The sequence below is a fragment of the Leptopilina heterotoma genome, unplaced genomic scaffold (genome assembly GCF_015476425.1).
Source record: "Leptopilina heterotoma isolate Lh14 unplaced genomic scaffold, ASM1547642v1 Lhet_52, whole genome shotgun sequence".
In the NCBI taxonomy this organism is placed as follows: domain Eukaryota; kingdom Metazoa; phylum Arthropoda; class Insecta; order Hymenoptera; family Figitidae; genus Leptopilina; species Leptopilina heterotoma.
Window position 1 is genome coordinate 2,966,710 of NW_025111114.1, and position 27,222 is coordinate 2,993,931.

The 27,222-nt window shown below is 29.5% G+C and overlaps 1 protein-coding gene across 1 annotated transcript in view; it reads right to left on the minus strand.

Annotated features, from left to right (window-relative positions):
• LOC122508013 (division abnormally delayed protein) overlaps window positions 1-27,222 on the minus strand; it is a 191,666-nt gene that overhangs the window by 132,374 nt on the left and 32,070 nt on the right. The window contains exon 3 of the mRNA XM_043621080.1: window positions 1,063-1,627. Coding sequence (XP_043477015.1) covers window positions 1,063-1,627 — 565 coding nt within the window. The remainder of the gene's footprint in view (window positions 1-1,062; window positions 1,628-27,222) is intronic.

Below are 27,222 nucleotides of genomic sequence, written 5' to 3' on the forward strand. Positions count from 1 at the left end.
AAAGAAAAATCAGAAATAGAAATAACATCACAAACTTAAATAAAAGTTTTAGCAAATGTAGTAATAAAAGAAGCAGAATCATAAATAGCATTAGAAACAGAAATAGAAGTTGTAACAAAAGCAAAAAAAAATAAATAAAAAAGAGCAAAACTAAAAGCAACTGTTGATGAAGCATCAAAAGTAGCAGTAGAAGATGTAGCAGAAATATTAGTAGCATCAGTATTATAGGTAGAAACAGAAGCAAAAATAAAAACAAAAATAGTAGCAGCATTAACAGTAAAAACAAGTAAAGAAACCAAAGAAAAATCAAGAATAAAAATAGCATTTGAAACAGAAATAATAGAAGTTGAAACAAAAGCAGAAACAAAAAAGGAGAAAAACTAGAAAAAACTGTTGATGAAGAATCAAAAGTAATAGTAGAAGCATTAATAGCATCAGTATTAAAGGTAGAAACAGAAGCAAACATATAAGCAAAAGCAAAAACCAAAATAGTAACAAAAACAAATGTAGAAATGACACTAAATGTAAAAACAAATAAAGAAACAAAAGAAAAAGCAGAAATAGAATCATAAACAAAAGTAAAATTTGTAGGAATGGTAGAAGCAACTTTTGAAGAAAAAGCAGTAGCAGGAAATATACCACACTTAGTAGTAGAAATACTAGTTGCATCAGGATTAAAGGTAGAAGCAAAAGCAAAAATAGAAGTGAAAACAAAAATAAAAACTATAATAGAAACAAGAACAAAGTATAAAGAAAAATAAAAACATAAGCAAAGTAGAAACAGTATTTAAATTAGAAGCATTAGCAATAGTAGAAGCAGAATTAAAAGCAAAAGTAACAAGAATAAAAAAACAGAAAGAGAGTACAGAAATACTAATAGTTAAAATAGAAATAGAAGCAAAAGTAGGAGTAGAAGCAGAAATAGAAATAGAAGCGAAAGCAGAAGTAGAAGCGTAAATAGAAATACAATCGAGAGCAGAAGCAGAAATAGAGGTAGAAGCAAAAACAGAAGTAAAAACTCCGAAAGAAAAAGCGCATGCAAAAGAAAATAAATATTCTCACCTGACGACATTCGTACAAAAGCCCTTGCACGTTCTCACAGACGACGATATCCCCTTGCATTTTGGACAATGTGTCATTCTCAATAAAGCTCTATAGCAATTTGATTGATGATGACTCGCTCCCGAGAATAATACACTGTCAGTTTTATCAAGAACCGTTTTGCCGAGCGTTAATGCCTGAACAAGAACACGCGTTGCTTCAAGACTCTTTGCAACTGAACGTGAAATTTGCTTTGGGATGTCGCCGAATGGCTGTATATCGTCCATCGTTTTATAAAGGCAATCCTTAAATTTATCCGTGAAATCCTGTTGACTTGGATTTACGGTACGATGGTAGGCAATTGGAAAGAGTTGCATAAAGAACTCGGTGAATCGCTCCTGCAGCATGTCACGTGAAAGCGGTTGCTGAAGGGTGTCAGGTGTATTTCTCGGCGAGACATAATCCACCATTGCTTGATAGAGAGCTTTGATCGACGGTCTGCTCAATACGGCTATTGATCGGTACACCTGGTCAAAGAGAATTAATGTTTTATTCTCCGATTGTCGAGCCAATGCTGTTACGGTTTCTGTAACAAAAAAAGACAACATTCAGTTTTTTTTCTGCTTTTTATAAGACAACTGTTTTTGCTTTTTATAAACAATAGAATTTAGTTTTCAGTCAGAATTAAGTTTTGGAAGAAATGTAACAAAATTAGAAATGTTGTTGGATAATAGTATCATTAGTATATACCAATATGTTGATGTTATGTTGAACCTAAAACAGTTTTCTAAGGATATCGAATTGAGACAAGAAGTGAATCAAAACCGTTGCTTCGCAACACTTTTGATTCGCTTTTTGTCTCAATGTGATAACCTTAGAAAACAGGTAAATGTTTAGGGTTAACATGAAAAGCTTTCACTAAAATAGAATCTTTGGCAGCTCTAAAAAAGATTAATCTGTAAATAATCCGAAAATCCAATCCGTAAAAAAGATTTTGATTTTCGTCTTCTTTACGGATTAGACCAAGAAAATAAAAACAAAAAATGCAAAAGATACAGATGCAAATGCATCAAAAGATATCATACAAACAAAATGAAGAATAACATTGCAATGAGAAATGAAGAATAACATTAATAATTGTCAAAAAAAAAGTCAAGAGATCAGTATAACATTATTTTCTCAGTAAATTTTGCTTCGCCTCCTCGGATGCAGTGATCCGCCTTTTCGAGTGTTGCACTCGGGCAGATTATCGACATAACCACCTACTCGAGAGAGTTGCTCGAAAATACAAGAATAAAGTACAATAAAGAGGAAAGTCAACCGCATTCTTGAGTCTGCGATTCTGAATAGGCCATTGTCGAAGGGGAAGAATTTCGTGCTACAGCAAAGGTATAAAGCGGCGCATATATAAAATGCGTAAGCACACGCGCGCACACGTTTCATGTGCTTCAATCTTCAGATCCTGAGATCGCGATTCATCCTCGGAATCTCTCTCCTCCTTTAAACCAGCGCGTCCACTTGTATATACTTCCACTTCTGGAACCTCTTCCATGATCTTGAATCTTGAAACAACTTGCTGTGGACAAGTCGGACTTTCGGTGAGAGAAACAGAGAGAGAGAGAGCCGAGGGTCTGGGTGGGGAAAAAGTGGACAAGAAAAGGAAAGGTCGAGAGCAAGATTCTTACGTGGGATTTTTATTGCTTCATTTGTCGCTACCGATCACATAAAACTAAACCAGAAGATTACACTTGTGTGTGGGGAAGATCCCGCATTCCTCTCTGCTTGCTCCAACTTCTTAAAATCCAAGGACCAGATTTCTCTCCACTAAAATAATTCCAACTCAACTTATTTAATCGCAAACTTCTCTCTGCTATAAACCTCCTCTAAACTCTTGTTTTTAAAAAATCGAAAGTGTAGCAAAAAGTAGAAGTAGTTGTGGTAGTAATTGTCGTAGTAGAAGAAAGTTCGAAAAATGAGAAAACCAAAGAAAATAGTACAAAAAGAAAAAAACCTCGTAATGTAATTAAAAACTAAAAATTCGATATCGTTCTTAAAAGCGTCATAACCAAAAAGAACGCGAAACCTTCGGCAGCTTCTCTCTGTTGCGGTCTCCGGACTCAGCGTGGTACAGTTCCCACGTACCTTTTACACCCCTCCCTAGGCCCTGTTTGACCAACACAACGAATTGGTCGTATACAAACACAGAGTGAGAGAGAGAGAGATTCACGAATGTGCATTATACACTGGCAAAGGCAGAAGCAGCAACAGCATCAGAAGAGGAACAACTCTCGCGCGATTCTCTCCCACACACGGTGGCGCTAAAATAAAATGACCAACGTGGAATGCCGAAGCTCTCCATGGTCCCGCCTGCCTGCCTGCCTGGGCCAAGAAGATGGTTCAACAAGAGCGAGAAAAAGAGAAAGGGAAACCCGACGAGGACAACCTGTGAAAGAATACCGACATGAGAATAAGAAGAGATACACAGAGAGAGAATATAAAAGGGGCGAGAAACGATGCTGTAACCAGAGATTGGTATTCGGCCCCTTAGGAAAGGGACCAAGGGACTAATTAAAAGAGACCACTTGTGCATTTATTTTCACTTCAATGAAGATTTTCATTTCTCGAAAATAGTGCCACTGAAAATTTTTACAATTTAATGAATTGACATAGAAGCATTAACTTATAATTGGAATTTTCATCTTGATGCAACAGAAGTAGAAGCAAATGTTCCTGATAAAACAAAAGCAGAAACAGCACTAGAAACAAATGTTTCTGATAAAGATAAAGCATAATCAGAAATAGAAATAGCATTAGAAACAGAAACAGAAGTTGTAGCAAAAGTAGAAGCAATAGAAAAAGCTAAACTAGAAGTAACAGTTGATGAAAAAGCAGAAATATCACTAGAAGATGTTGTAATAGAAGCATTAGTATTAAATGTAGATACAGAAGCGAAAGTAAAAACAAAAATAGAAGCAGCATTATCAGTAACAACAAATAAAGACACAAAAAACAGATGTGGTAGCAAATATTCCTGATGAAGACGAAGCAGGAACAGAACTAGAAACAAATGTTTTGATAAAGATAAAGCAGAATCAGAAATAGAAATAGCATTAGACACAGAAACAGAAGTTGTAGTAGAAGTAGAAACAAAAGAAGAAGCAAAATTAAAACAACAGTTGATGAAGCAGCAAATACAGAAAATATTGTAGTAGAAACATTAATAGCATCAGTATTAAATGGAGAAACAGAAGCAAAATAATAAGCGAAAGTAAACATAAAAATAGAAACCAATAACAGAAGAAGCAAATGTTCCTGATGAAGAAGAGGCAGAAACATAACTACAAGCAAAAGTTCCTGATGAAGAAGAAGCAGAAACAGAACTAGAAGCAAAAGTTACAGATAAAGACGAAGCAGAAACAGAACTAGAAGCAAAAGTTACAGATAAAGCTGAAGCAGCAAAAGAACTAGCAGCAAAAATTTAATTTTAAGATAATGCAGAATGAGAAGTAGAATCAAAAGCAGAACATCCAGAAGAAAATCTAAAACCAAAAGTTAAAGTAGAAGAAAAATTAAAAGCACTAAAAGAAGAGAAAGAACAAGCCCCAGATAAAACAGCATCAAACGAAAAATACAATATCTATTCCAATCCACTGAGAATTGAATAATTAAAAATTTAATCTCTTTAATCAGAACTTTGCTTCCCGGTCTCCAATCCAATAATCTTTCGCACAATACTCGACTCGTTCAGCAAAAAATTCCAAGCATTCGTTAACTATACATCAAAAAAACAGTTAACTTTATTAAAAGTTAACAACCGATTGTTTCACAATTTTTTACTTTCTTTTTATTACTAAAAATTGCATAAAGAAAAAAGAAAGGCGAATATAAAAGCGATAAGATAGAAATCAAGTATGGAATAAAGTGGCAAACGAGATAAACCACGGGGTATTTTAAGGCGGTCGAATCGATCGCGAAAGGCATAATTCTTCTCTCCTCCCTTCCCCTTTTTCTCTCTCTCTCTCTCTCTCTCTCTCTATTTTTCATTCTCTTTTCCCCTCTCATTCTTTCACACTTGGTATTCTCTGGCTGGGTTATAACGCTCGCAAAGCATCACACCTCTCGATAACGAGTCTCGCTTTTTAGAGGAAGGGAGGGGAGGAGGACCCTTACAGGCCCCGCGGGAAATGTGTATAGATAAAATCGTGAGCGCAACGAGAGATCATCTTGTGGCGAAATTGGAAAAACGTGGGAACATTTATATATAAATGACCAACAAAATGCAAAAGAGAAGATACAAGAGAGAAAGGATTTCATGAATGGACCAGACACTGTTATATTTAATTGGCCATGAATAATTGCGATACACTCATCGTTTCGTTCCATTTCGTTTCATTTTATTAAACACAATGCCTTTACAGAATTTCGATGCGAAACCTCAAATTGCAAAAGTAGGAATAATATGTATGAAGAAAAACATTTCACAATAAAATATATTGACCATGATGGCTATTGTGTATCGAACAAACCCTCGGGCAAATCAATCCAATGGCATAAATTTGTACGAATTTTTACAATATTCAAATAATGTTTAAAAATATTCATAGAAAAGAATAGTAACGGAAAAGTAGTTGTATTTACAGAGTATAGGTACTATATCATCTTTAATATCTTTAATAGTATATGATTAGAGAGTATGAAATAGTATTGAAATAATTTTGATAATTATGGAATTAAAAATAGCTGTAGTATAAGAAAATAGCTGATGATGTAATTAAGGAATGGTATGCTGGTAGTATTAAAAGGTAGTATCTATCATTAGAAGGTTCTAGCATTAAAAGTATTATTATAGGTGGTAGTATTAAAGAAGATGGTACATAATCAAAAGAGGGAAACATTTAAAGATAGTACCTAGCACTTACGGATGGTAGCATTAGAAACATGATTATTAAAAGATGGTTCCCCTAAATGATGGTTTCATTAAAACATAATTGTGGTATTATTACAGGATAATATCATCAAAAGCAGGAATTATCCTAATATGATACGCTGCTTTCTTTAAATAATGGTAGCTTTAAAAACAAACCCGACTCAAGGGAGTAGCATTAGTATCAATGCTGGCACTAAAATTGGCATTATCAAAAAATCATTAAAATTGGTACTAAAAACTGTTTAGGCAAGAGTTTAAATTTAGCAATATTCACAAATTGCATTAAGATTAGTGTTACTAAAGGAGTCAATCTGTTAAGGAAATAATAACCTAGAAATAATAAACTAAAAAACAAGAATTTAAAATATGTGTCAGAAAATATTAAAAGTACCATAAGACAGAAGCTTTTCATGTATAATTATCACACCAAAGTCTAAAGTCATCCGTACAATTTTCACAGTTAAAATGTGTCTCAGTGGCACATTAAAAATGTCCCTGGAATCCTCCCAAATCTCTACAAAGTCTCATTTACCACAATTCTCTTGAGCTCACACAAAAGCTCTTGAAATCTTTAAGCATACTGCTGCTCTAAACCATAAATCTCCCCAAATCACAGTTCCATTAACTTCCACTAAAATATATCCTGAATTTTAAGATTCCATTTTCCAGCACAAGGAATATTATTATAATTTTCCATATAAAAGTTGAAGAAAAAAAAATTCTCGCAAATATCTCGAAATCAATTTTATACTTTGTCAATCTATGTTTTACTAAAGTTTGTTATCAGCTATATATTCTTTTTATCCTGTCTCGTATATATACGCGAGTTACAAGTGGTTGGCAGAAGCATTGCTTTATGTCCAATCAACGATAAGATACCAACTGGCGAAATTGAATCTCACTGAGAACTTCCCTTTCGTAACTATTAGTCTCGAGTACTTTTTGTGTGAGTGGCACTTGAATTAAAAAAAAAGAAGAAGAAGAAGAAGAAAAAAGTATAAAGAAAATCACTCAAGATAAGATAAAGAGGAGATATTACATTATAGAGGAGTGACAAAGAAGGAATAACGTGTATGAGACTCGAGAACTTATTCAGTAATCAAGCCGCTTGAGATTAGTACTCACGAAATCCTCTTTGACAAGAAACTTCATTAACGATGAAATTAAAGCATGACACTTGAATAATAGAAATCGAAAAATATTTTTCTTGCGGTAAAAAGAACTTGACGGAAAAATAGTATAAAGTTAACAAGTTTTTTTTAGAAAAAGAAAGGGAATTTTTAAATTAATGTTCGCTTAATTAGCGTTCCGATTAAGGTAATCGTAGGACTCGTGTTAAGGCAATAAAGCAAGAAGTTAATCCCAAGAAGGGAAAGCTTACTTGCGAGAAATATTCATGTAATGTATACACATGCTGGCTGCGTGCGAAAATTATGGCTTCCGATCTTGAATCGCTTGTCGCGAGGGTTTCGCGTGGGATTAAGAGATTCCCCGGCTATCGTCGTTGTCGGAAGGTGACATGAACCAACTGTACAAGAATATGCTTTAAAAGTATTTCACTCAAGATGATACTGCATATATTCTTTTTGTATCTTTTATAAAATTTTCACTCAAGATTATGTTTCATGTTGGTTATATCAAAAAGAAAAGAAAGGAATTTTTTGTTTTGAATTTTAAATATAAAAAGTTTCTTTACGATCACAATTTTTATATATACAAAAAGCATAGCAGCATCATATTTTTTAACCCTGCGGCAACATGTTTGTGTGATTTAGTGTTAGCAGTTCGAAATGTATGGTATATATCTTTTATACCAAAATTCTAATTCAAAAGAGAAACTCTTGTATATACTTGGCAAGCATTGTACTATATGCTTTCTTTGATGTATATATCCCGGGGACTTTACTCATTCTTCGAAAATGTGAATATTTCACAACTTGTCGGATACAGAAGTACTTTGGAAGTTTCTAGCATTCTTTATTATCAGCAAAATATTGTGGAAAACACACTTAAAATATTATTGTCTGATACTTGTTTGACGTTGGTTTTGTTATTCGAACTCAATAGCAGATACATTCTATTCAATCAAAATTAAGCTAAAGCTTAATAAAAATTAAAATTCGAATTAGATGCAGATATAAAAGGAGATGAAACAATAGAAGAAGCAAACGAAAAAGTATAAGAAGAGGAAACAGAACATAAATTATAAATTAGAAGCAAAATTAGAGCAGATCTAGGAGCAAAAACAGAAATAGAAGAAAAAGTAGAAATAGAAGCAGAAATAGATCCAAAAGAAGAAGTAAAAACAAGATGAAGAACTAGATTCCACCTACAGCTCATCAATTTATCTCCATGTTTTTATTTTTATTTTCTGAAAAAGAAACGTCTCCGATGGCAGATACCAACTTTCCTCACCCAGGACGACGACATACAGCAGTAAACACATATAATTTTCCCAAAGCCCACTATTAAAATGAGTCACCGCATGTCTCTTGCGAATACATATACAATTTTATTGATTCAAAAAATGATAGCATGAAATTAAAATTGTATTCGCCAAAACATGACTCACGCATTGCGTTTTAAAAATTAAAACAAAAAAACTCTTATAGAAGATATGAAGAAGCCTCTCATTTACTTTATAGCTTTTTTTTTGCTAATGATTCTCCACCCCGAGAGCGCTATACACACCGGAATCGACCGACCGTAACTTGCCATACACTCTTCGGTAATTGTCTTGCATTCGAACCTAAAGAGCTATCTTCTCAAGTTAAGCGCGAAGGATAATCGATAAAACGAGCTCCAAGCACACGAATGTATATTCTATAACGATATCCATATAGAACCGTGTGCCTGAGAGAGAGAGAGAGAGAAAGAGTTAGAGAGTTCAAGTCAGAGTTATGTTCGGCTTATTGGCCCAACTTTAGAGTTAAGCGTGAGGTACGAATACAGCACTGTTTCTCTCTCTATATATATATATATTTCCTAGCCTAAAGCCGATTTAGTGAAGCTTTGAGTTCACTTGTTGAATTTTATTTCATCTCGGTAATTTTCACTCTGTCAAGGGTGTTTCCTAACAAAGTTTTATTATCGAACGATGAGGGGCGTGGAACGAGGTGAAAAAGGAAATGTCTCCTGAGGGTGGATCTTCATTCCTCATCGTTGTTTTGATGAATTGGGGATTTACTGCAATCAAGTTTTTAAAGAATTATTCGCAAAATATCACAAAGGGTAAGTTCCTTTTTGGACTTACCCTTTGTGATATTTTGCAAATAAGAAATCAAAATGAATCTAATTACCAAGAGAGCATTTGAAAATGGAATTCTTCTCTGATTTTTATTCACATTTTTTCAAACACTCGTGTTGAGATTAATGCAGGCATCTGGGGAAATGACGTACAAGAGTCTAGAGGACCAATTGGACGCTGTTGTCGCACGTGTCGTTGCCGAGGCAACCTGTACTAGCTATGTGGCACTTGTTTACGAGGTCTATTTTTGAATTTGCGGAAAAACGCACTTCCTCCGCCTTCGCAATATATTCATTTTTTTTGCCAAATCATTCTAAAGTGATTGTCCCCGTCTTTGACATTATTATAACAAAACAAACTCTCGAAAAAAAGAAAAGTTACCCAAAAATTTATTTTTGTTCTGGACGATATTAATAAATTTACTTTGACATTATTATAAAGAAACAAATTTTTGTTTCTTGTGGAAAAAATCAATTGGTTTTGGAAAAAATGCCCCTTTGTACAAATTGCAATTGAAGAGAAAGAAAATATAACTTTTTATTATCATCGAAGAATGAGAGGACTATTTTACTCTTGTCAAGTAGACTTGTTAACTTAAATGAGGAACATGATTGGAAGAAGTAGAAGAAGGAGACGAGAAAGAAAAAGAAGAATTGAGTTATATGGCTAAAATGACAGAGTACAAGACGTTATGGCGTGAAGCACTGTTATTTTAATGGTCCATTCAACGTCCTGAATAGAATTTCTGGTCAACGGAATCACACGTACTGCGCGGTTAGAGACGATCGACACTCTAAAATCTCTTGTATGAGCGATGAAATTGTCACCACGTGACTATTACTTCAATTGACTTAGGAAAACTTTTTTTTATTTTCTATCCGTCACACAAAAGTTTTTCAACTGCTAATTAATAAGTAAAACTGTAAGAAATCTTTTATTTGCTTCCTTTCTTTTGATGATTTTCGATGAGTTTAATAATTAATAAAAAAAAACGGTAGCTAAAGTCAAAGCTGAAGCAGGATCTGAAGGATCTAATGCATAAAAAGAAACAAAAGATTAAGCAGAAGATGATGCTGAATTCAGAAATAAAATCAGAAGATCAGAAGCTAAATCTTCAGCAAAAAAAAGGAACAAAAGATGAAGCACAAGATGATGCTAAATTTTTGGAAATAAAATCAGAACATCAGAAGCAAAATTAGAAGTTGAATTTGAATCAGAAGTTTAAATAGAAGAAAAATCTGAACAAACAGTACAAGCACAAGTAGATGTACAACTTAGAAGCAAAATCAAAGGCAGAAAAACAGAACCTAACAAAAATCAAATGAAGAATTCGATGCTAAAGTAAAAAAGGCAAAATTAGAACAACATACAACAGAATCAGAGTGCATCGTAAAAATTCTAAATTTCTACTGAAACGAAATAATAACATAAAATCAATTTTAACAGTTAAAAGCTCGACTTTGACGAGAGAATGCGCCGCGATCGATAATTGCTCGCCGTGCGCATCGTTAATTGAAAAGAAAATTGCATTAAAAACTTATTTTCCAGAAAATGAAGCATCTTTTAGCTAAAACTGTTGATTATAATATGCAAATATATATGCGAGCATAGCATCGAAAAAAAGTTTTTAATTGTAATTTAACTACAATGTTAAAGGGGCGTTAAGTAGTGAACACTTAAGCTGTACAAGGATAAAATTAATATCTAAGGGGACGAAACTAATGTAAAAAATATTTATAGATTATATACAGCAACAGTGGCACGTGAGATGAATGTGAGTCATTCCTCGATCCCAGTGAGTCGGAAACCACCTATCTGTTAAATCGATTTCGCTTAATTACCCGACTTTCGCGTCTTAATTTGACATTATAAATTTAAACGAGACTGATTATAATCTCCAACACCTGGCGTGCGCATAGTTTCACTTTTCAAATGAAAACTTGGGGTTTTTTCTCTAATAAAACTTTTCGTATCAATAATCTGGTATACTAACCCTAAAATCTCAGTATTTTGGTACCCCAATCAAAATTCTAGTTTCTTTCCAATTATGAGTCTGGATAAAAAATAATTCCCTCCGTCAAAATTGAATTCCAAACTAGAAGAATCGTGAATAAATTATAGAGACTAAAGTGTCAAACCTAAAAGACCTTTGAAATGTCGACAGATTAATTATTCAAAATGACGAGATTGATAATAATCGAATGGAATATGTGTATGTGACACGATGATTGAAGAAACAAATTCATTTTATTTCCAATGTGACATAAACGGTTGCAGCTGTTGAGTGGTCATCAGCCTGTTGCCTGGTCGTTTCTTTTGACATATATAAATATACATATACAGGCACGAGATGGACCTTACCAATAATTGACTAATGATTGATGGTGTCATTGTTGGAAATTCGAGGTAGGATATTGTGCTTCAGTTTAATATACAAATAATAATTAACATCGCAACTTGTCTACTTGACATTTTTATTTTCCATGTCCGTATTATTTTAATTCAAACAAGATGACCTCAGATTGACCTAATTTCGCGCATAATAAATTTTACAAAAAATCCCAAATAAGAAAACTGTTGCATTGAATTCATCGATTTTTGTCAGTTTTTTTTAAAGCGTCTAGACTAAAATGTACTTCTTCATTTATACTATCGCATCGACCTATATACCGAATATGAAGGATAATTCCTCTGGGAATAAATTTCAGACAAATTTTTGTGTACATTCAAACTTAAATTCATAAAATGAAATACAAGAAAAGTACAAGGGTAATTAGAACAAGACAGTTTCGTGACAAAAAAAATGGGACAAAAGCGAAGCAAAAGCGAAGCAAAAGCAAAGCAAAAGCAAAGCAAAAGCGAAGCAAAAGTAAGGGAATAATTTATAATCGAAAACTGTCGAGACAATAAACTATATGAATTAATAGTCAAAGTTGAATAAAATTGGGAATAGTGAACGCGATAAAATCTTATAGGAAATGAAAATTAATGGTTTCGGTTCCTATATCAACTCTCTCCCATGGGTGGTTTCGCGATATTCTAGTCAGGCGCTCTTAAATGCCCTTAACCCTTCTTTGGTTACAACCCTGATTAACACGAATCGATTCTAAACTTTGCCAATACCGAACTATGCGGAGAGGAGACTCGTTGGCAAAGTTTGTCTGCGGAATATCCAAAATATAAGCCACGTCATTGAAAATTTGTGCATTCGTTTCTCATACTTCGATATTTTATTCACTCTTACGTAACCATTGCTTTTTTTAAAATTTTAACCATAGTTCCCCTTTTTTAATTTGAAATTTACAAATTTTGACCACAATTTTCATATATTTTTTGAAAAAAAAATTAGCAAAAAATCACTCGATTCCAAAAAAGAATCAAATGGGTTCAAAATAGCCTGAAGTTTATTAACAGTACTCATCTCTGAAGAAGAGAAAAAAAATTATTGAAAGAAACCTAAAACAAAGGAAGAGATGCAACACCCAAGATCTTGTAGGTGTAAACTCTTTTCAAGCATATGTCAAAGTCTTTATCTTTTTATCTCAACACGCATTCTGAGGAGAAGAAATTAAAAATAGCAATGACCTACATTTTTGCGTCTTTTAATATATACAAACATTTCCGCACAATCAGTGAGACTGTTTTTGTCAAACTTTCAATAAATTTTTTACTTATTGAAAATAGTCCATAAAAGTTTGTAACCGGAACGTTCAAATAAACGAAATATTTTTTATTGAAAACATTTTCATAAATTACTGAATGCAAGAAAAATTAAAATTCACATGTGACGCGCTCCGAAGAAAGATGCTTAAAAATCGTAGGTTATGTTTATAATTTTAGGTGTGAAAATACAACTGTCAAAATTATGAAACACTGTTTAAGTATTAATAGAAAATAATCAGTAGAAACTGATTTTAGATTTAAAAAATCAAACACGAAATTTTAACGAAGATAAAAGTAAAGCGTAACCTTAAAATAATTTGCTTTTTAGATACTTTTCTTCAGTGATCTTCTTTAGAACTTTCTTTCTTCATCAGAACTTTGTGATTAATTTTTTTGGTAGTACTGAAAATTCTTGTTTTGAACAATTCTTCAAACTTAATTCTGAAGAATTCTGAAGAATTCTAAGGAATTCTTTAAGCTTAATTTGAAAAATTCTTCGAGCTTAATTTGAAGAAGAAATAAATAAATTTACTCTGCAGAAGAAATAAACAAACGCTCATTTGAACGTTCAGTTAGGATCATTATACAAACAATTTAAATAAAAGAATTAAAAGAAAGAAGGATATCAAAAGATAAATCGCATTTTCTTTATTCTCCTTTTTTGCATTGAGCGTGCGCAGTACCATCGAAAGAGGCGAGAAACTATTTCCCTCCCTTTCTCTCTTGAATCTTGTCACGAACTCGTTCAACAGTACTATGTACGATGCGTATTTATCGATCATCGGAACATACAAACGAATTTTTTATATCAGTAGTAATATGCACTTATACTAGAAACAACCATCAAGATAGCAAATAAAATCATGTGTTTTATATCTCTTGTATAATAATGATGATCATCATCATCATCATCATCATCATCATCGGGTACAGAAGATCCTATATGTAATTCGTTTAACCCTTTTATGAGCCTTAAGCAATTGTGTATCGCGTCTAAGAGGCGCCAGTAATTCAACCCTCCTTTTTTCCTAATTCGACTTCTAATAAATAATTTCAAAAAACAAAATTATTTTTACAACTACAAATGGTGTCATATAACCGAATTTTCTAACATAAATATTTTCCTACAACTTTCCTTCTGTTTATCGCATATAAAATGAGAGCAATGAATTCAGAATTTGACCTCCTTCTCTTAAATATACTGTGTATATAAAAAAAAAACTTTTAAGAATTATTTTCTCCTCTCTTGTTTCTATAACAAAAAAATAATATTGAAAATGCGAAATTAATTTTTATTTTTCTAACTTTAATTAGTTAAATTAAATTAAAGGTTTTATTTTTACTAATAAGTATTTCCTTGTAACTTAAAAAATTAATTTTTCATCTTTCGGGAAATAAATTTTAGTGATTTATTCCGAAACTTTCTTTTTCGAACTGCATAATACAGACGCTCATGACGTAATTGAAAACAGCTTTACTGTTTAGACACACCGTGAAAATAGTAAGTTTAAATGTATCTCTGTAACACTAACAGAATCTAAAATTAAATCCAACTAAATTTAAAAGCATCCGCGAATATATAACAATCCAATGTAAACAGTTTCAAAAAAAAGAAAATCCTCAAGAATTATAAAATTGTAACAATTATAATTTCCAATTATAATAATTATAACAATTTTTCCCCTCCCCAAAATTTTATTATCTCAAGAAACTATTTTAGACATATTTGTCAATAAAGTTTGCGATTCCTTGAAATATCACTCAAATTTACTCTAATTTTCACTTCTAGGTTAATAACTAAGTAAAGTAAGTTGAGAGAATATATATAATTTTAACTCGTGAAACATCTTAAATTCTCAGTATATAAGTGAATGTTGAAAATTGCTCTTGATTAAGGATGAGAAAGAGAGATAGAGAGAGAGAAAGAGAGAAATGGAAGATCGATCGTAGCTTGAGGGATTTGAAAGAATTGGGGCAATTGGCACATGAAGCAGTGACGTTGTAAACGATCATTATAGTCTGTTTGTTGAATACGTGAAAATAAAGAAATTTTTTGTACACAGAGGATTTCTCCATTAGGCCACAAAAAACGAGATTTTGTGTTTTAGAAATATATTTTATTTTCTAAAATAAGGATTGAAGGGAAAAATTCTATTTTCTTTGTTTCTAAAATTTCGGTCAGAAAAACCATTTCTTAATATCAACTATTTTAATATCCATAATTATTAATATTATAACGAAAAAACATATTTTTCGTATTTGCTTTTACAAACGCCTGTTGGCCGTAGTCGTTAAGGCGTGCTTCGATCGTGAACTATTAAGGCTTCGATTCCCCCCGAATTAGAAATTTTTTTCCACCCAGGGTTGCCAAGCTTTTGTTCATTTAAAATTTCCCTGACTTTTCCAGGTTTTTACAAGGTGACATTTCCAAGTTTTCCAGGTTCCGTAGCATCCCTGGACACTTAAAAATTCCATTTATTATTCATAATTACTATCAATTTTTTTTTTACTAATTCATAGTATTTTCGAGAATATCAAATTGAAACGAAAAAATCAAAATTGTTGCATGGCAACAATTTTGATTTTTTCGTCTCAATTTGATAAATCTGTGTAATAATTTTTACTATCAAAAGACAAGCTAATAGGATTAATAAGAACTAATGGCATATAAATAAATAAATCATCATAATACTCGAACTGAAGTAAAAGCTGCTTTCAAATTGATCGTAATTTAGCGTGTGGCGAATTGAGTAAAGTGGCAGGAAAGAGAAAACTCGGTAATATAAAGTTAAGAGTTGGGAGAGTTTAGACGAGCTGATAGCGATGCAGTTTGAAGCACTTTCGTGATATCAGCGTAGGTGTTTCGTTTCGGATTCAACATTCACATCTCCTTTCCTCTTTTACACACATATTCATACAAATATATATCTATGTATACATATATGATGCGGTTCGCGTGCCATCGAGAAACCGTCATGCTCGTTTCTAACATGTCCGGAGGGTGCACGACATCATGAGTGTGTACATCCCACACGAGATGAGAAATGCTTGATGGTCCATGAGAAAACGAGAAGATATATACGACGTGTAAAATGAGATCTTTTCCCGTTCACGACAATAAGCAAGTTTATTATATTCGCGCGGCGAAAGAATTTTTCTATTATTTCTTATTATTCTTTTTTCAAAAACAAAACGACAACTTGAATTTGGAAATAAAATCAGAACATAAGAATTCTTATGTTCTGATTTTATTTCCAAATTCAGCATCATCTTTTGTTTCCCTTTTTTGCATTCGATTTCAAAAGGAGAATTCCAAGCTAAAATAACAGAAGCGAACTTACAAATAAAAATACAAGCAGCAGAAGAAGAAGAAGTTAAAACAACTTTAAAAGTGAAACAAATTATTAAACCGAAAAGCAACTTTGAAACCTAAAAACAACATTGAATTGAAATTGAAACAACAAGTTTTCAAACCTAGAAATAACTTTGAAAGTGAAACAAAAGTTTTAAACCAAGAAACAATACTTTAAAACCTAAAAACGCATATTTAATACTGAAACATTCTTTCAAACCGAAAAACAACTTTGAAACTGAAAACATCTTTGAAACCTAAACCAACTTCGAAACTAAAACAAGTTTTCAACCCGAAAAACAACTTCGAAACTCAAACAAGTTTCAAATCAGAAACAACTTTAAAACCTAAAAACATCTTTAATACTGAAACAAGCTTTCAAAGCGAAAAATAACTTTAAAACTGAAACAACTCTGAAACCTAAACCAACTTTGAAGCTAAAACAAGCTTTCAGACCGAAAAACAACTTCGAAACTCAAACAAGTTTCAAACCAGGAACAACTTTAAAACCTAAAGACATCTTTGAAACCGAAACAAGCTTTGCAACCGAAAACCAACTCTGAATCAGGAAAGGAGGTTTCAAAATACCTTTGTAAAATATTTTGTACGGTTTTCGGCCCGTGAAGAAGTATTCCAACTAGCTCCAAGTTTGGAAAGAAAAAGACGGCCTAAATTGGGTCTGACCTGGTTCTATCAAGGTCCAAACATGAATTGGTCAAAAAATCCAGCAGGTATTGATGAGAATTTAGAGAGAGAGAAGCGGATAAAGATATAGAGAAAAGGAAAAGAGGAAGAGAGAGAGGGAGGGAGAGAGAGAGAGAGATAAAAAGAGACAGTAAGGGAATAAAAGTGAGATGAAAATTAATTGAGTTCTGCTTGAATTCTGGTCGGAAATGCAGTCCTTGTTGAAGTGGAATGGAGCTATTCGTGATGCCGTCACGCTGACTGCAAGCGAACACACGCTCTAAACGAAAAGGAAGGTAGGGGGATGTGCAATGTGTGTGCAGCAGGTTCGCTTTCTCGCGAGAGACTCAACTCGACTAGCCCTATATGGTCCGGTCGCACAATGCAAGCTGTGCCTCTCTCTCTCTCTCACACACTCGAAACCTGCGACTACGCGAATTCGAATCGCGGTCCGATCAAATATCGCAATTAAGGGCCCCGGTATCGTTTATAACCTTTACATAAAAAAAAAAACAAAATAAACAACCCCACCAGCATACTAAAATTCCTCTTTAACAATTATTATTATTATGCATTCCATTCTCTCAATATTGAACACACCGTCTCCCCAAAAAACAAAACAACAAAAACCTAAAACAGAGGACCCACAATTCAATAGCAAAACTCTCCCTATTGTTCAAAACCAAAAATTTCTTTCTTTTATTCTCTTTCTCTCTCTCTTTTCAATATTAAAACTCCGATTGTTTAAAACTTTATTGTTTAAAATTTAATATTTTTTTCATTTCATAAGATTTCATGAAGATAATAAAAATATCTAGATAATTTAACTTAATTAAATTTAACGGCCCCCCAGGGTTCGAACTAGGTCCGCAAATCTCGTAGAGGTCCGTAAAAGTCCGTTTTTTTTAAACAGGTACGATACAATTTGGAGAATTTTAGAAATAATTGCAAATGATTGCAGTAATTCAATTATTTTCAAAACTATAATAAAATTCTTTGCAAAAATTCAATTATTTTCATAAATAATAAAATTTATCGCAGAAATCCAATTATTTTCAAAAATTTTTATAATATACTTGGCAAAATTTCAATTATTTTCATAAATTTTCCTCAATTCAATTATGATTTTTAATATCTAGTGTTTCAATTAAATTTTCCAAAAGAATTAAATTAATTAAAAATATTTTATAAAATTCTTCGCAAGAATTCAATTTTTTTATAAATAATAAAATTCTTCTCAGAAATTCAATTATTTTCAGACATTTTTATAAAATTCTTCGCAAGAATTCAATTATTTTTAAAAAATTTTAATAAAATTCTTTGCAAAAATTCAATTATTTACATAAATAATAAAATTTATCCGAGGAATTCAATTATTTTCATAAATTTCCACAAAATTCTAAAAAAAACAATTCAATTATTTTCAATAGTAATAAAATTCTTCGCAGAAATTCCATTATGTTCAAATATTTTTAAAAATCCTCGTCAAAATTTCAATTATCTTTAGAATTAATTAATTTCTTCATCGAAATTCAATTATTCTTAAAAATTTTAATAAAATTGTTTTAAAAATTTCAATTATTTTCGAAAATTTTCCAAAAGAATAATTAAATGTTTGCGTGGAATTTTGTTAAAATTTTGTTTAAATAATTATTTTTAAAAAATTTTTACAAAATTCCACACAAACATTTAATTATTTTCATAAATGTAATAAAAATTCTACTTGAATTAAATTATTTACAAATTTTTTTATAAATTTCTTCGCAATAATTAAATTACTTTCATAAATAATAAAATTCTTTTTATTCAATTATTTTCATATTAATATGAATTATGAATAAAACTCTTCGCAGAATTTCATGTATTTTTAGTATAATTTAAAGAAACATTCAATTTTATTTAATAAATTATTTATTTTTATATTCAAATAATTGAATTCTCGTTAAATTTCCTAATAAGAATTGATTTAAAAATGAGTGTCAGTTAAAATTTTAAATAATAATTTATATAAATTTCTCAAAAAATGCTTTTTTTTGTAATTTTATTAAAATCATCTTCTTAAAAATTAAATTATTTTCGAAAATTTTAATAAAATTCTTCACAGAAATTCAATTATGTTCAAATATTTTAAAAAATACTCGTTAAAATTTCAACTATCTTTAGAAATAAAATTTTTACAGGGATTCAATTATTTTCGTAAATAATAAAATTCTTTTTAGGAATTCAATTATTTTCGTAAATAATAAAATTCTTTTTCGGAATTCAATTATTTTCAAAATTATAAATCTCATTGCAGAATTTCAATTATTTTTAATACAATTTTAATCAAATTCCTGGAAAATTATAATTATTCTTAAAAATTTTATTAAAATTTGTCAAAAGAATTCAATTATTTAAATTGTTAAAATTCTTTAACAGTATTCAATTTTAAGAAACATGCAATTATGCATTAAATTGCGTTTCCCGTGTAGAAATCACCATGCTATGCCTAAAATGATTATTGGCCCTAGCTTGGACCTAACTTGGCAACCCCTTTTTATATATCCTGGGCTGGTCCTAACTTGCCCGTGCAGAAATCGCCACTTTTGTTCCCGATTACCGCCCTGGCCCCGGTCGGGATTTCATGATCTGGCCCCGACTTCGTGGCCCCGACCAGGACCAGACCGGGTTTGCCCAAGGATCTACAAACAGCGCACAATGGGATTTTTTTTACAATTTACTGTTCAAAACTGTCTACAGCCTACAATTCTTAACCGGTTTCAGTATTCTTTATTTTAAATTAAAGGCGAATAAATTCTTAAGACATCCCTTAAGGTCAATTTTTTAGTTCTTAATTGTTTATAATTTTTATTTTCAATCAAAGTTAACAAATTAATACAATTTTTCAAAAAAGGAGGCTTATTTTCTTATTCCGTTGCTGCATATGATCTGAATCAGTTCAAATTAATACAATATGACCACCATATAATTAATAAAACAGAAAGTAATTTATATCAATTGTTATAAACAATATTAATTAACAAATAGTTAACTTTGATTTCTTTCCACTAAAAAATGTTTTTTTTACCTTTTCTTTTTAATTTAAGTTCATTTAAAGAATATTTGCCCTTTTTGATTATAAAATAACTTATTTAAATTGTTATAAACAATATTAATTAACAAATAGTTAACATTGATTCCTATTCCACTAAAAATTTTTTTTTCACATTTTCTTTTTAATTTAAGTCTATTTAAAGAATATTTGTCCTTTTTGATTAAAAAATAACTTATTTAAATTGTTATAAACAATATATTAAATAACAAATAGTTATGTAACTTATGCTCCTGTCCACCAAAAAAATTTTTTTTCACGTCTACTTTTTAATTTAAGTTCATTTTAAAAATATGTGTCCTTTTTGTTTAAAAAATAACTTATTTAAATGGTTACAAATAATATTAATTAACAAATAGTTAATTTTTGTTCCTTTCCACCAAAAATTTTTTTTTCACGTTTACTTTTTTATTTAGATAATGTTAAAAGACCACGGATATATAATATTAAATATTTAAATAAGTTATATTATAAGCAAAAAAGACATATATTCTTTAAAAGAACCTAAGTAAAAAAGAAAATTTGCAACAAAAATTTTCTGTTGGACAGGATCATAAGTTAACTATTTGTTAATTAATGTTGTTTATGACAATTGAAATATATTACTTTATGGGTTTTTAATTGTCTGCTGGTAATATTGGATTAATTTGAACTGATTTAGAGCATGTGCAGTAACGGAATAAGAAAATAAACGTCCGTTTTTAAAAAATTGTGTTAATTTGTTAACTTTGATTGAAATTTGAAAATAAAAATTATAAACAATTAAAAACTCAAAAATTGTCCTCGAGGGATGTCTTAAGAATTTATTCTCCTTTAATTTAAAACAATAGGACAAACGCACCAATTGTCGAAGGTGAACCATTTGTCGATGTTATCATGGTGATAACCAAAAATATTGCCTAAAATGTTAAATTTTTTTGTGGTTATAATATTAACATATTATTTTTGACATTTATAACTCTTAAAAACTCTTAATTGTTTTTCACACTTAAATTGAAATTCCATGTTTAAGGCAAAAAAATAAATTATTATTAATTAATAATTTTTAGTATTATTGTGAATTATTAATAATGAAAAAATTTTTATTATTTTAAAAAATAGTTAAATTATAAATAATATAGAATAAATAATTAAATTAACAATTTTTACCATATTATTATGATAAACATATTAATTTATATATATATATATATATATATATATATATATATATAACATACATTTTTAATAATTTTTCTATAAATAAATATGATACAGTCAATTTATTATGATAACACTGTATATAACGGTCCCATGATTCAAAAGGAAGTTTAAGCGAGGTCGCTTCCAAGCTTGCGTGGCTATGCGGTATGTGTATTCGACTTGCGTCCTCGAGGTCTAGGGTTCGGTCCCCCGTGCGTGCGATATTTTTCCGTCTTAGTTTTAAGTGTTTTGTGTATAATTCTTAATAATGTTACATAAAGTATAGGTTTAAATAATTATTAACAATAATAATAATTATAAATAATTATTAATTTAAATAAGATAGTCTGTCTAAATTAATGAAAGAAAATAAGAAAAATATTTTTTTTAAAAACTTAGTCCAATAAAAGCAATTCTAATAACTATTTACATTTTTAATGACACTCATAAAAGTTTATTTACTACAAAAATATTAATAATAATCATTAATATTGAAGTAAATACTCCCCATTCTTTAATAATCAAATAACAAGCTTTAATATAATAAAATGCAGTCAGTATTGGAATTCTACCTGGGTAGCGAAAAGATCGGGGGAAATCCCATGGCCCCGACCGGGTCCCGACAGGGCGGCCAGATCGGGCAAAGTGCCATGGCCCCGGTCGGTTTTAGTGTTTCAACCAGGCCGGGGCCAGGTCGGGTTGCCAGATCGGGGCCCGGTTTGTCCCGATCTGGCCCCGACCTGGCCCCGGTCAAAATTTCTGCACGGGTGGTACTAGCTAGGAGATCCAGTTATGACTTAGAAAAATTTTTAGGAAAATAAAGTGTCAAAATTGATACATGAAAAACATGTAAAAATTGATAAATATTCTCAATTAATATTTATGAAATTAATTGATAATCATATTTGTTTAAACAATTTATTCTTTGACATAAATCAGAAAATTATACAAATACTATAAAATAAAGTTAATTTATTAATTTATTAATTCAGCAATTGTTTAAACAAATAATTGTTATTTACTAACTTTTTACACAATCAACCTAGAAACTAGCAGTTTTTTCTAATTTTGCAATAAGTAAATACTCAGATTAGTTAATTGCAAAATTTTAAAAGACTACAAGTGTCTAGACGCTTTATTGTCTTAAGAATTAATAAATAACAACAATTTTTTGTTTAAACAAATGCTGAATTGTTAAAATTATAAATTATCTTCATATTTCACTACTCAAGTGTAATAATCGCGAAGTTAGATAAAAAACTGCAAATTTTTAAGTAATTTGTTACAAAAGTTAATAAAACAGCAAAATTTATTTATTTATTTAAACAGATACAGACTGCAATATGATTATCATTAGTAAAATATATTTCTAATTTCGTTCGCTGATTTTAAGTTTCGTTTAAGCTGGTGCTAAACACTATAAGAGATATTGCAATTTGAATGTGGGCTAACCCACCCAGGTCCAACCCAGGACCTACCTGGGCTTCCTAGTTTCATTAGCAAAAATTTCTAAGTCCAAGTCTAAAAAATTTTTTGCAACAAAAAATTAATGCTTAAAATGATTTAGAATAATGAAAAACGTGTTTTTAACATAAATTTTTTTGACATTTTTTTAAAAAGTGGATCACCCGCTTAATTAATTAGGAAAAATTTCCAAGTCCAAAAGACGAATTTTTTTTAGACCAAGAAATTAATGTTAAAAATGATTAAGAACAATGAAAAACCTGTTTTTAACGAAAATGTATAGATATTTTTTTTCTTGATATAATATAAAAATATTAATTTTTGAATTTTTATATTTGGATATTATTTTATTATTATTGTTGTTGTTAAACTATTTTTTTTATTTATTATCGTGTATTGGTGTCAATAAATACCATATTGAATCATCAAAAGCAAGTCCACAAGTCACTGACAATAAAAATTTTGATCTCAACTAGTTTCATTAGCATAGTGGTTAGGGCGTTAGTCTCGTAGTCCGTAGGTCGTAGGTTCGATTCCCGCATGCGTTAGATTTTATTTACTTCTTAGGTTTGCGTTTATTCCGATTTTTCTGCAGTGTATTCGTATAAGTATGCAATTTAATGATTATATATACTGTAAAATAATTTAATTAACAAATTTATAATTTTTTTATAATTTTTAATGTATATATTAGAGGAATATATATTAATCTCTACATATACTAACATTATTTATGAATTCGCTTTTGGTCATCATTTAATTGAAAAAAATAATAATTAATTAAAACTAATACTTATTATTAATAATTTAGGTTATTTCTTTAGCAAATATTATAAACTAATTAAAATTATAATAAAATATATAAATAAACTGGTCCTAACTAGGCTCCCAAGTTAGGACCAGGCTAGAATCGCATCACCAGCCATTGTTGGTCCAACCTACACTGCCAACCTAGGACCAAGCTATTAACAGGGCAAAATAGGTAGGACCTGGCTAGGACCAATTTTCATTTTCCACACGGGTTGTGTATTTAAATAATTAAATTGTCGTAGAATTTTCTAATAAAAATTTTAATAAAAAAATATTAAAATTCTCACAAAAATTTTAATTAATTTAATAATGAATTTGAGTTAAAATTTTAGACTATAATTAAATATTACAAGCATTGGAGTATGAAATTTTAGAAATAGTTGAATTTTGAAAAGGTTTTAAATTAAAAACCTCAGAAACTCAATTATTTTTATAAATTTTTAATAAAATTCTTTGCAAAAATTCAATTATTTTCATAAATAATAAAATTCATCGCAGGAATTCAATTATTTTCAGAAATTTTTATAAAATTCTTCGCAAGAATTCAATTATTAAGAAAAAATTAATAAACTTCCCAAGAATTCAATTATTTTTAAAAATAATAAAATTCTCCTCAGGAATTCAATTATTTTTATAAATTTTTAATAAAATTGTTTGCAAAAATTCAATTATTTTCATAAATAATAAAATTTATCGCACGAATTCAGTTATTTTCAGAAATTTTTATAAAATTCTTCGCAAGAATTCAATTATTTTTAAAAATAATAAAATCATTCGCAGGAATTCAATTAATTTCAGAAATTTTTATAAAATTCTTCCCAAGAATTCAATTATTTAAAAAAAATTAATAAACTTACCAAGAATTCAATTATTTTTAAAAATAATAAAATTCTCCTCAGGAATTCTTTTAATAAAATTCTTTGCGAAAATTTAATTATTTTCATAAATAATAAAATTTATCGCAGGAATTTAATTATTTAAAAAAAATTAATAAACTTCCCAAGAATTCAATTATTTTTATTAATTTTAAAACTCGTCGTAGGATTTCAATTATTTATAATACAATTTTATATATTTGTTACTAATATTTATTTTATTTATTTATTTTTTTATTTATAGTGGGACAAGTCCTTTTGTACAATATCGACATTATTAAATGAGATTAGATATGAAAAATATGATAAGAAATTATTATAATACAGAGAAATTACGTATTAAACTTTTTCCTAAAGTTTTGAATATTCAAATGAACAAAATATTTTTTCTGTTTAAACAATTTCGAAAATTACTAAATTCATATAGAAAATAATATAAAAAGTAGTAAATAGTAGGTTTTGGAATATAGATGAGTAAGAAGTCTGAAAAATAAATTTATAAAATTTTATCTCCTTCATTTCCGTTTGTACAAAAAAAAAAGAAGAATCTTTACATTGGTCTTTCTTTTTTGACTTGTCAGCAAACTTCAAAAAACAAAGGGAAAAAACGTTTGAAACAAAATATCTTAGGGAAACTTCTCACCAACCTCAGTGGGCGATTTATACATTAAGAACGCCTACTTCTTGATTCATTACATGAAATTAAAATAAATAACTAAGTGCGAAGCGACATTTAAAGACCCTCGGTGGGCGCAGGGAAAAAAAAATTTTGTACTCACAAAAATAAAATTTACCTGAATTGAAAAAAAACATTTCTCAAACAGGTAGGCAGTTTTTTTTACTATTTACATTACTTCATGTATTTACATATCTCAAGAAACGATATACATATATATATTTCAACTTCGTTAAACTAAAAGCGAGCAAAAGGGGAAAACTTTGCTTTCAGAAGAATATTAAGAGTTCCAAAGGAATAATAATAGTATTAAAATAAAAACAAAAGAAAAATTCAAAAACTAAACTAGTTGGAAATTTGCAAAGTTGTATGTAATGCGAAGAGAAAAAGAGAAGTGCATAAACGTATATAGCATTATAAAGAATAGAGCAGAGAGAAAGAGAGAGAGAGATAGAGGAGAAGGGAGTAAAAAATGAAGAATTAAAACGGATGTAATAAGCCATTAGATTCTCATTATAGCTTGAGCTGTAGTTTGCAAACAGTTTCAATAAATTCTGGTTAATAGCAACAGCTGTATGTTTTTGCAAGAGTAATTTTCGAGAGTAAAGTGAAAGACTGCCACCTGAGTGTGGCAGCACCCTAAGTTATAATGTTACTTTTTTTTCATTCATACTCTCTGCAAAAGCGAAACAAGTCCGCCTTCACGCGCAGACCAAGATACCCGGAAAGACTTTTTTTTTTTTTAAATTTTTTTGCCCCTCCTTCCTTTTTTTCCATATAAATAATGTTCTCTTAAATATGTTATTCATATACAATCATTAAATTATTGGTTTTAGTAATTCACGACAAGATATGAATATAATCAATCTAAATTAGAAGTAATTCACGCATTAGCGTGCGACCATTCACTTTTGAAAACTAAATTGCGATAAGAAATTTAAGTTTTTTTTTTAATTCTCATTGCGATATTTAAATTAAATCACTATGTAGTTTCCTTCTTTATATTCGTTTTGTTTTAATAATTTTTGAAAAAGTTTTTTCACAAGTTTCAAATACATTTCTTTAAAATATTCAATTTTACGAAATTTCAATTATTCGTAAATTTCGAGAGATTTATTTAATTAAATATATATTAGAAAATAAAAACTTCAAATAATTTCAAAACAAACTCCGCAATTAAACTTTTTCAAAAAAAAAATCATTTCAAAATTCAATTATTTCTAAAAATTCGCACGCTCTATTTCTTTTAATATTCAATTATTATTTCAAATTTTAACTGTTATTCAATTCTAAATAAATTCTTGTATTAGAAAATTCTACTAGATTTCAATTATTTAAATACAAATTTAAATGCAAAAATGCAAATAAATAATTTATTGAATAACTGAATGTTTCTTAAAATTCAATTCCTAGAAAGAATCGTTATCAACAAAATTTTTAAATATTTGAATTTTTTCGACGAATTTTAATAAAAATTTTAAGAATAATTACATTTTTCGAAGAATTCGATTAAAATTGTATTGAAAATAATTAATAATTGAAATTTGGCGATGAATTTTATTATTTGTGAAAATAATTGAATCCCTAAGAAGAATTTTATTATTTTTAAAGAATATTTAATTTTTGCGAAGAATATTATTACCCTTGAATAATAATTGAATTTGTGCAATAATTCGTAACATTTCCAAAATTAAATATTTTTTCGTGTTTTTAATAACTAAAATTCTTCTATAAATGCATTATTTTTAATAATTTTTAAAAAAATTCTTTGGGAATTTTCAAATTTATTTCTAATTCAATTTTACAAAATTTCAATTATTCGTAAATTCTTCAATTAAAAAGATATTTAAAAGTAAAAACTTCAAATAATTTTTTAAAAAAATCGTCAATTAAATTTTCTCAAAAAATCAATTCTACAAGAATTGTTAATAAAAAATATGAAAAATTCAGATTTTCAAAGATTTTAATTTATAACCTTTTCAAAATTCAATTATTTCTAAAAATTCACGCTCCAATGCTTTTAATATTCAATTATAATCAAAAATTTTAACTCAAATTCATTATTAAATCAATTAAAATTTGTATTAGAATTTTAATTTTTTTTTTATTAAAATTTTTATTAGAAAATTCTACGACAATTCAATTATTTAAATACACAAACGCAATTTAATGCATAATTGCATGTTTCTTAAAATTGAATTCCCATAAAG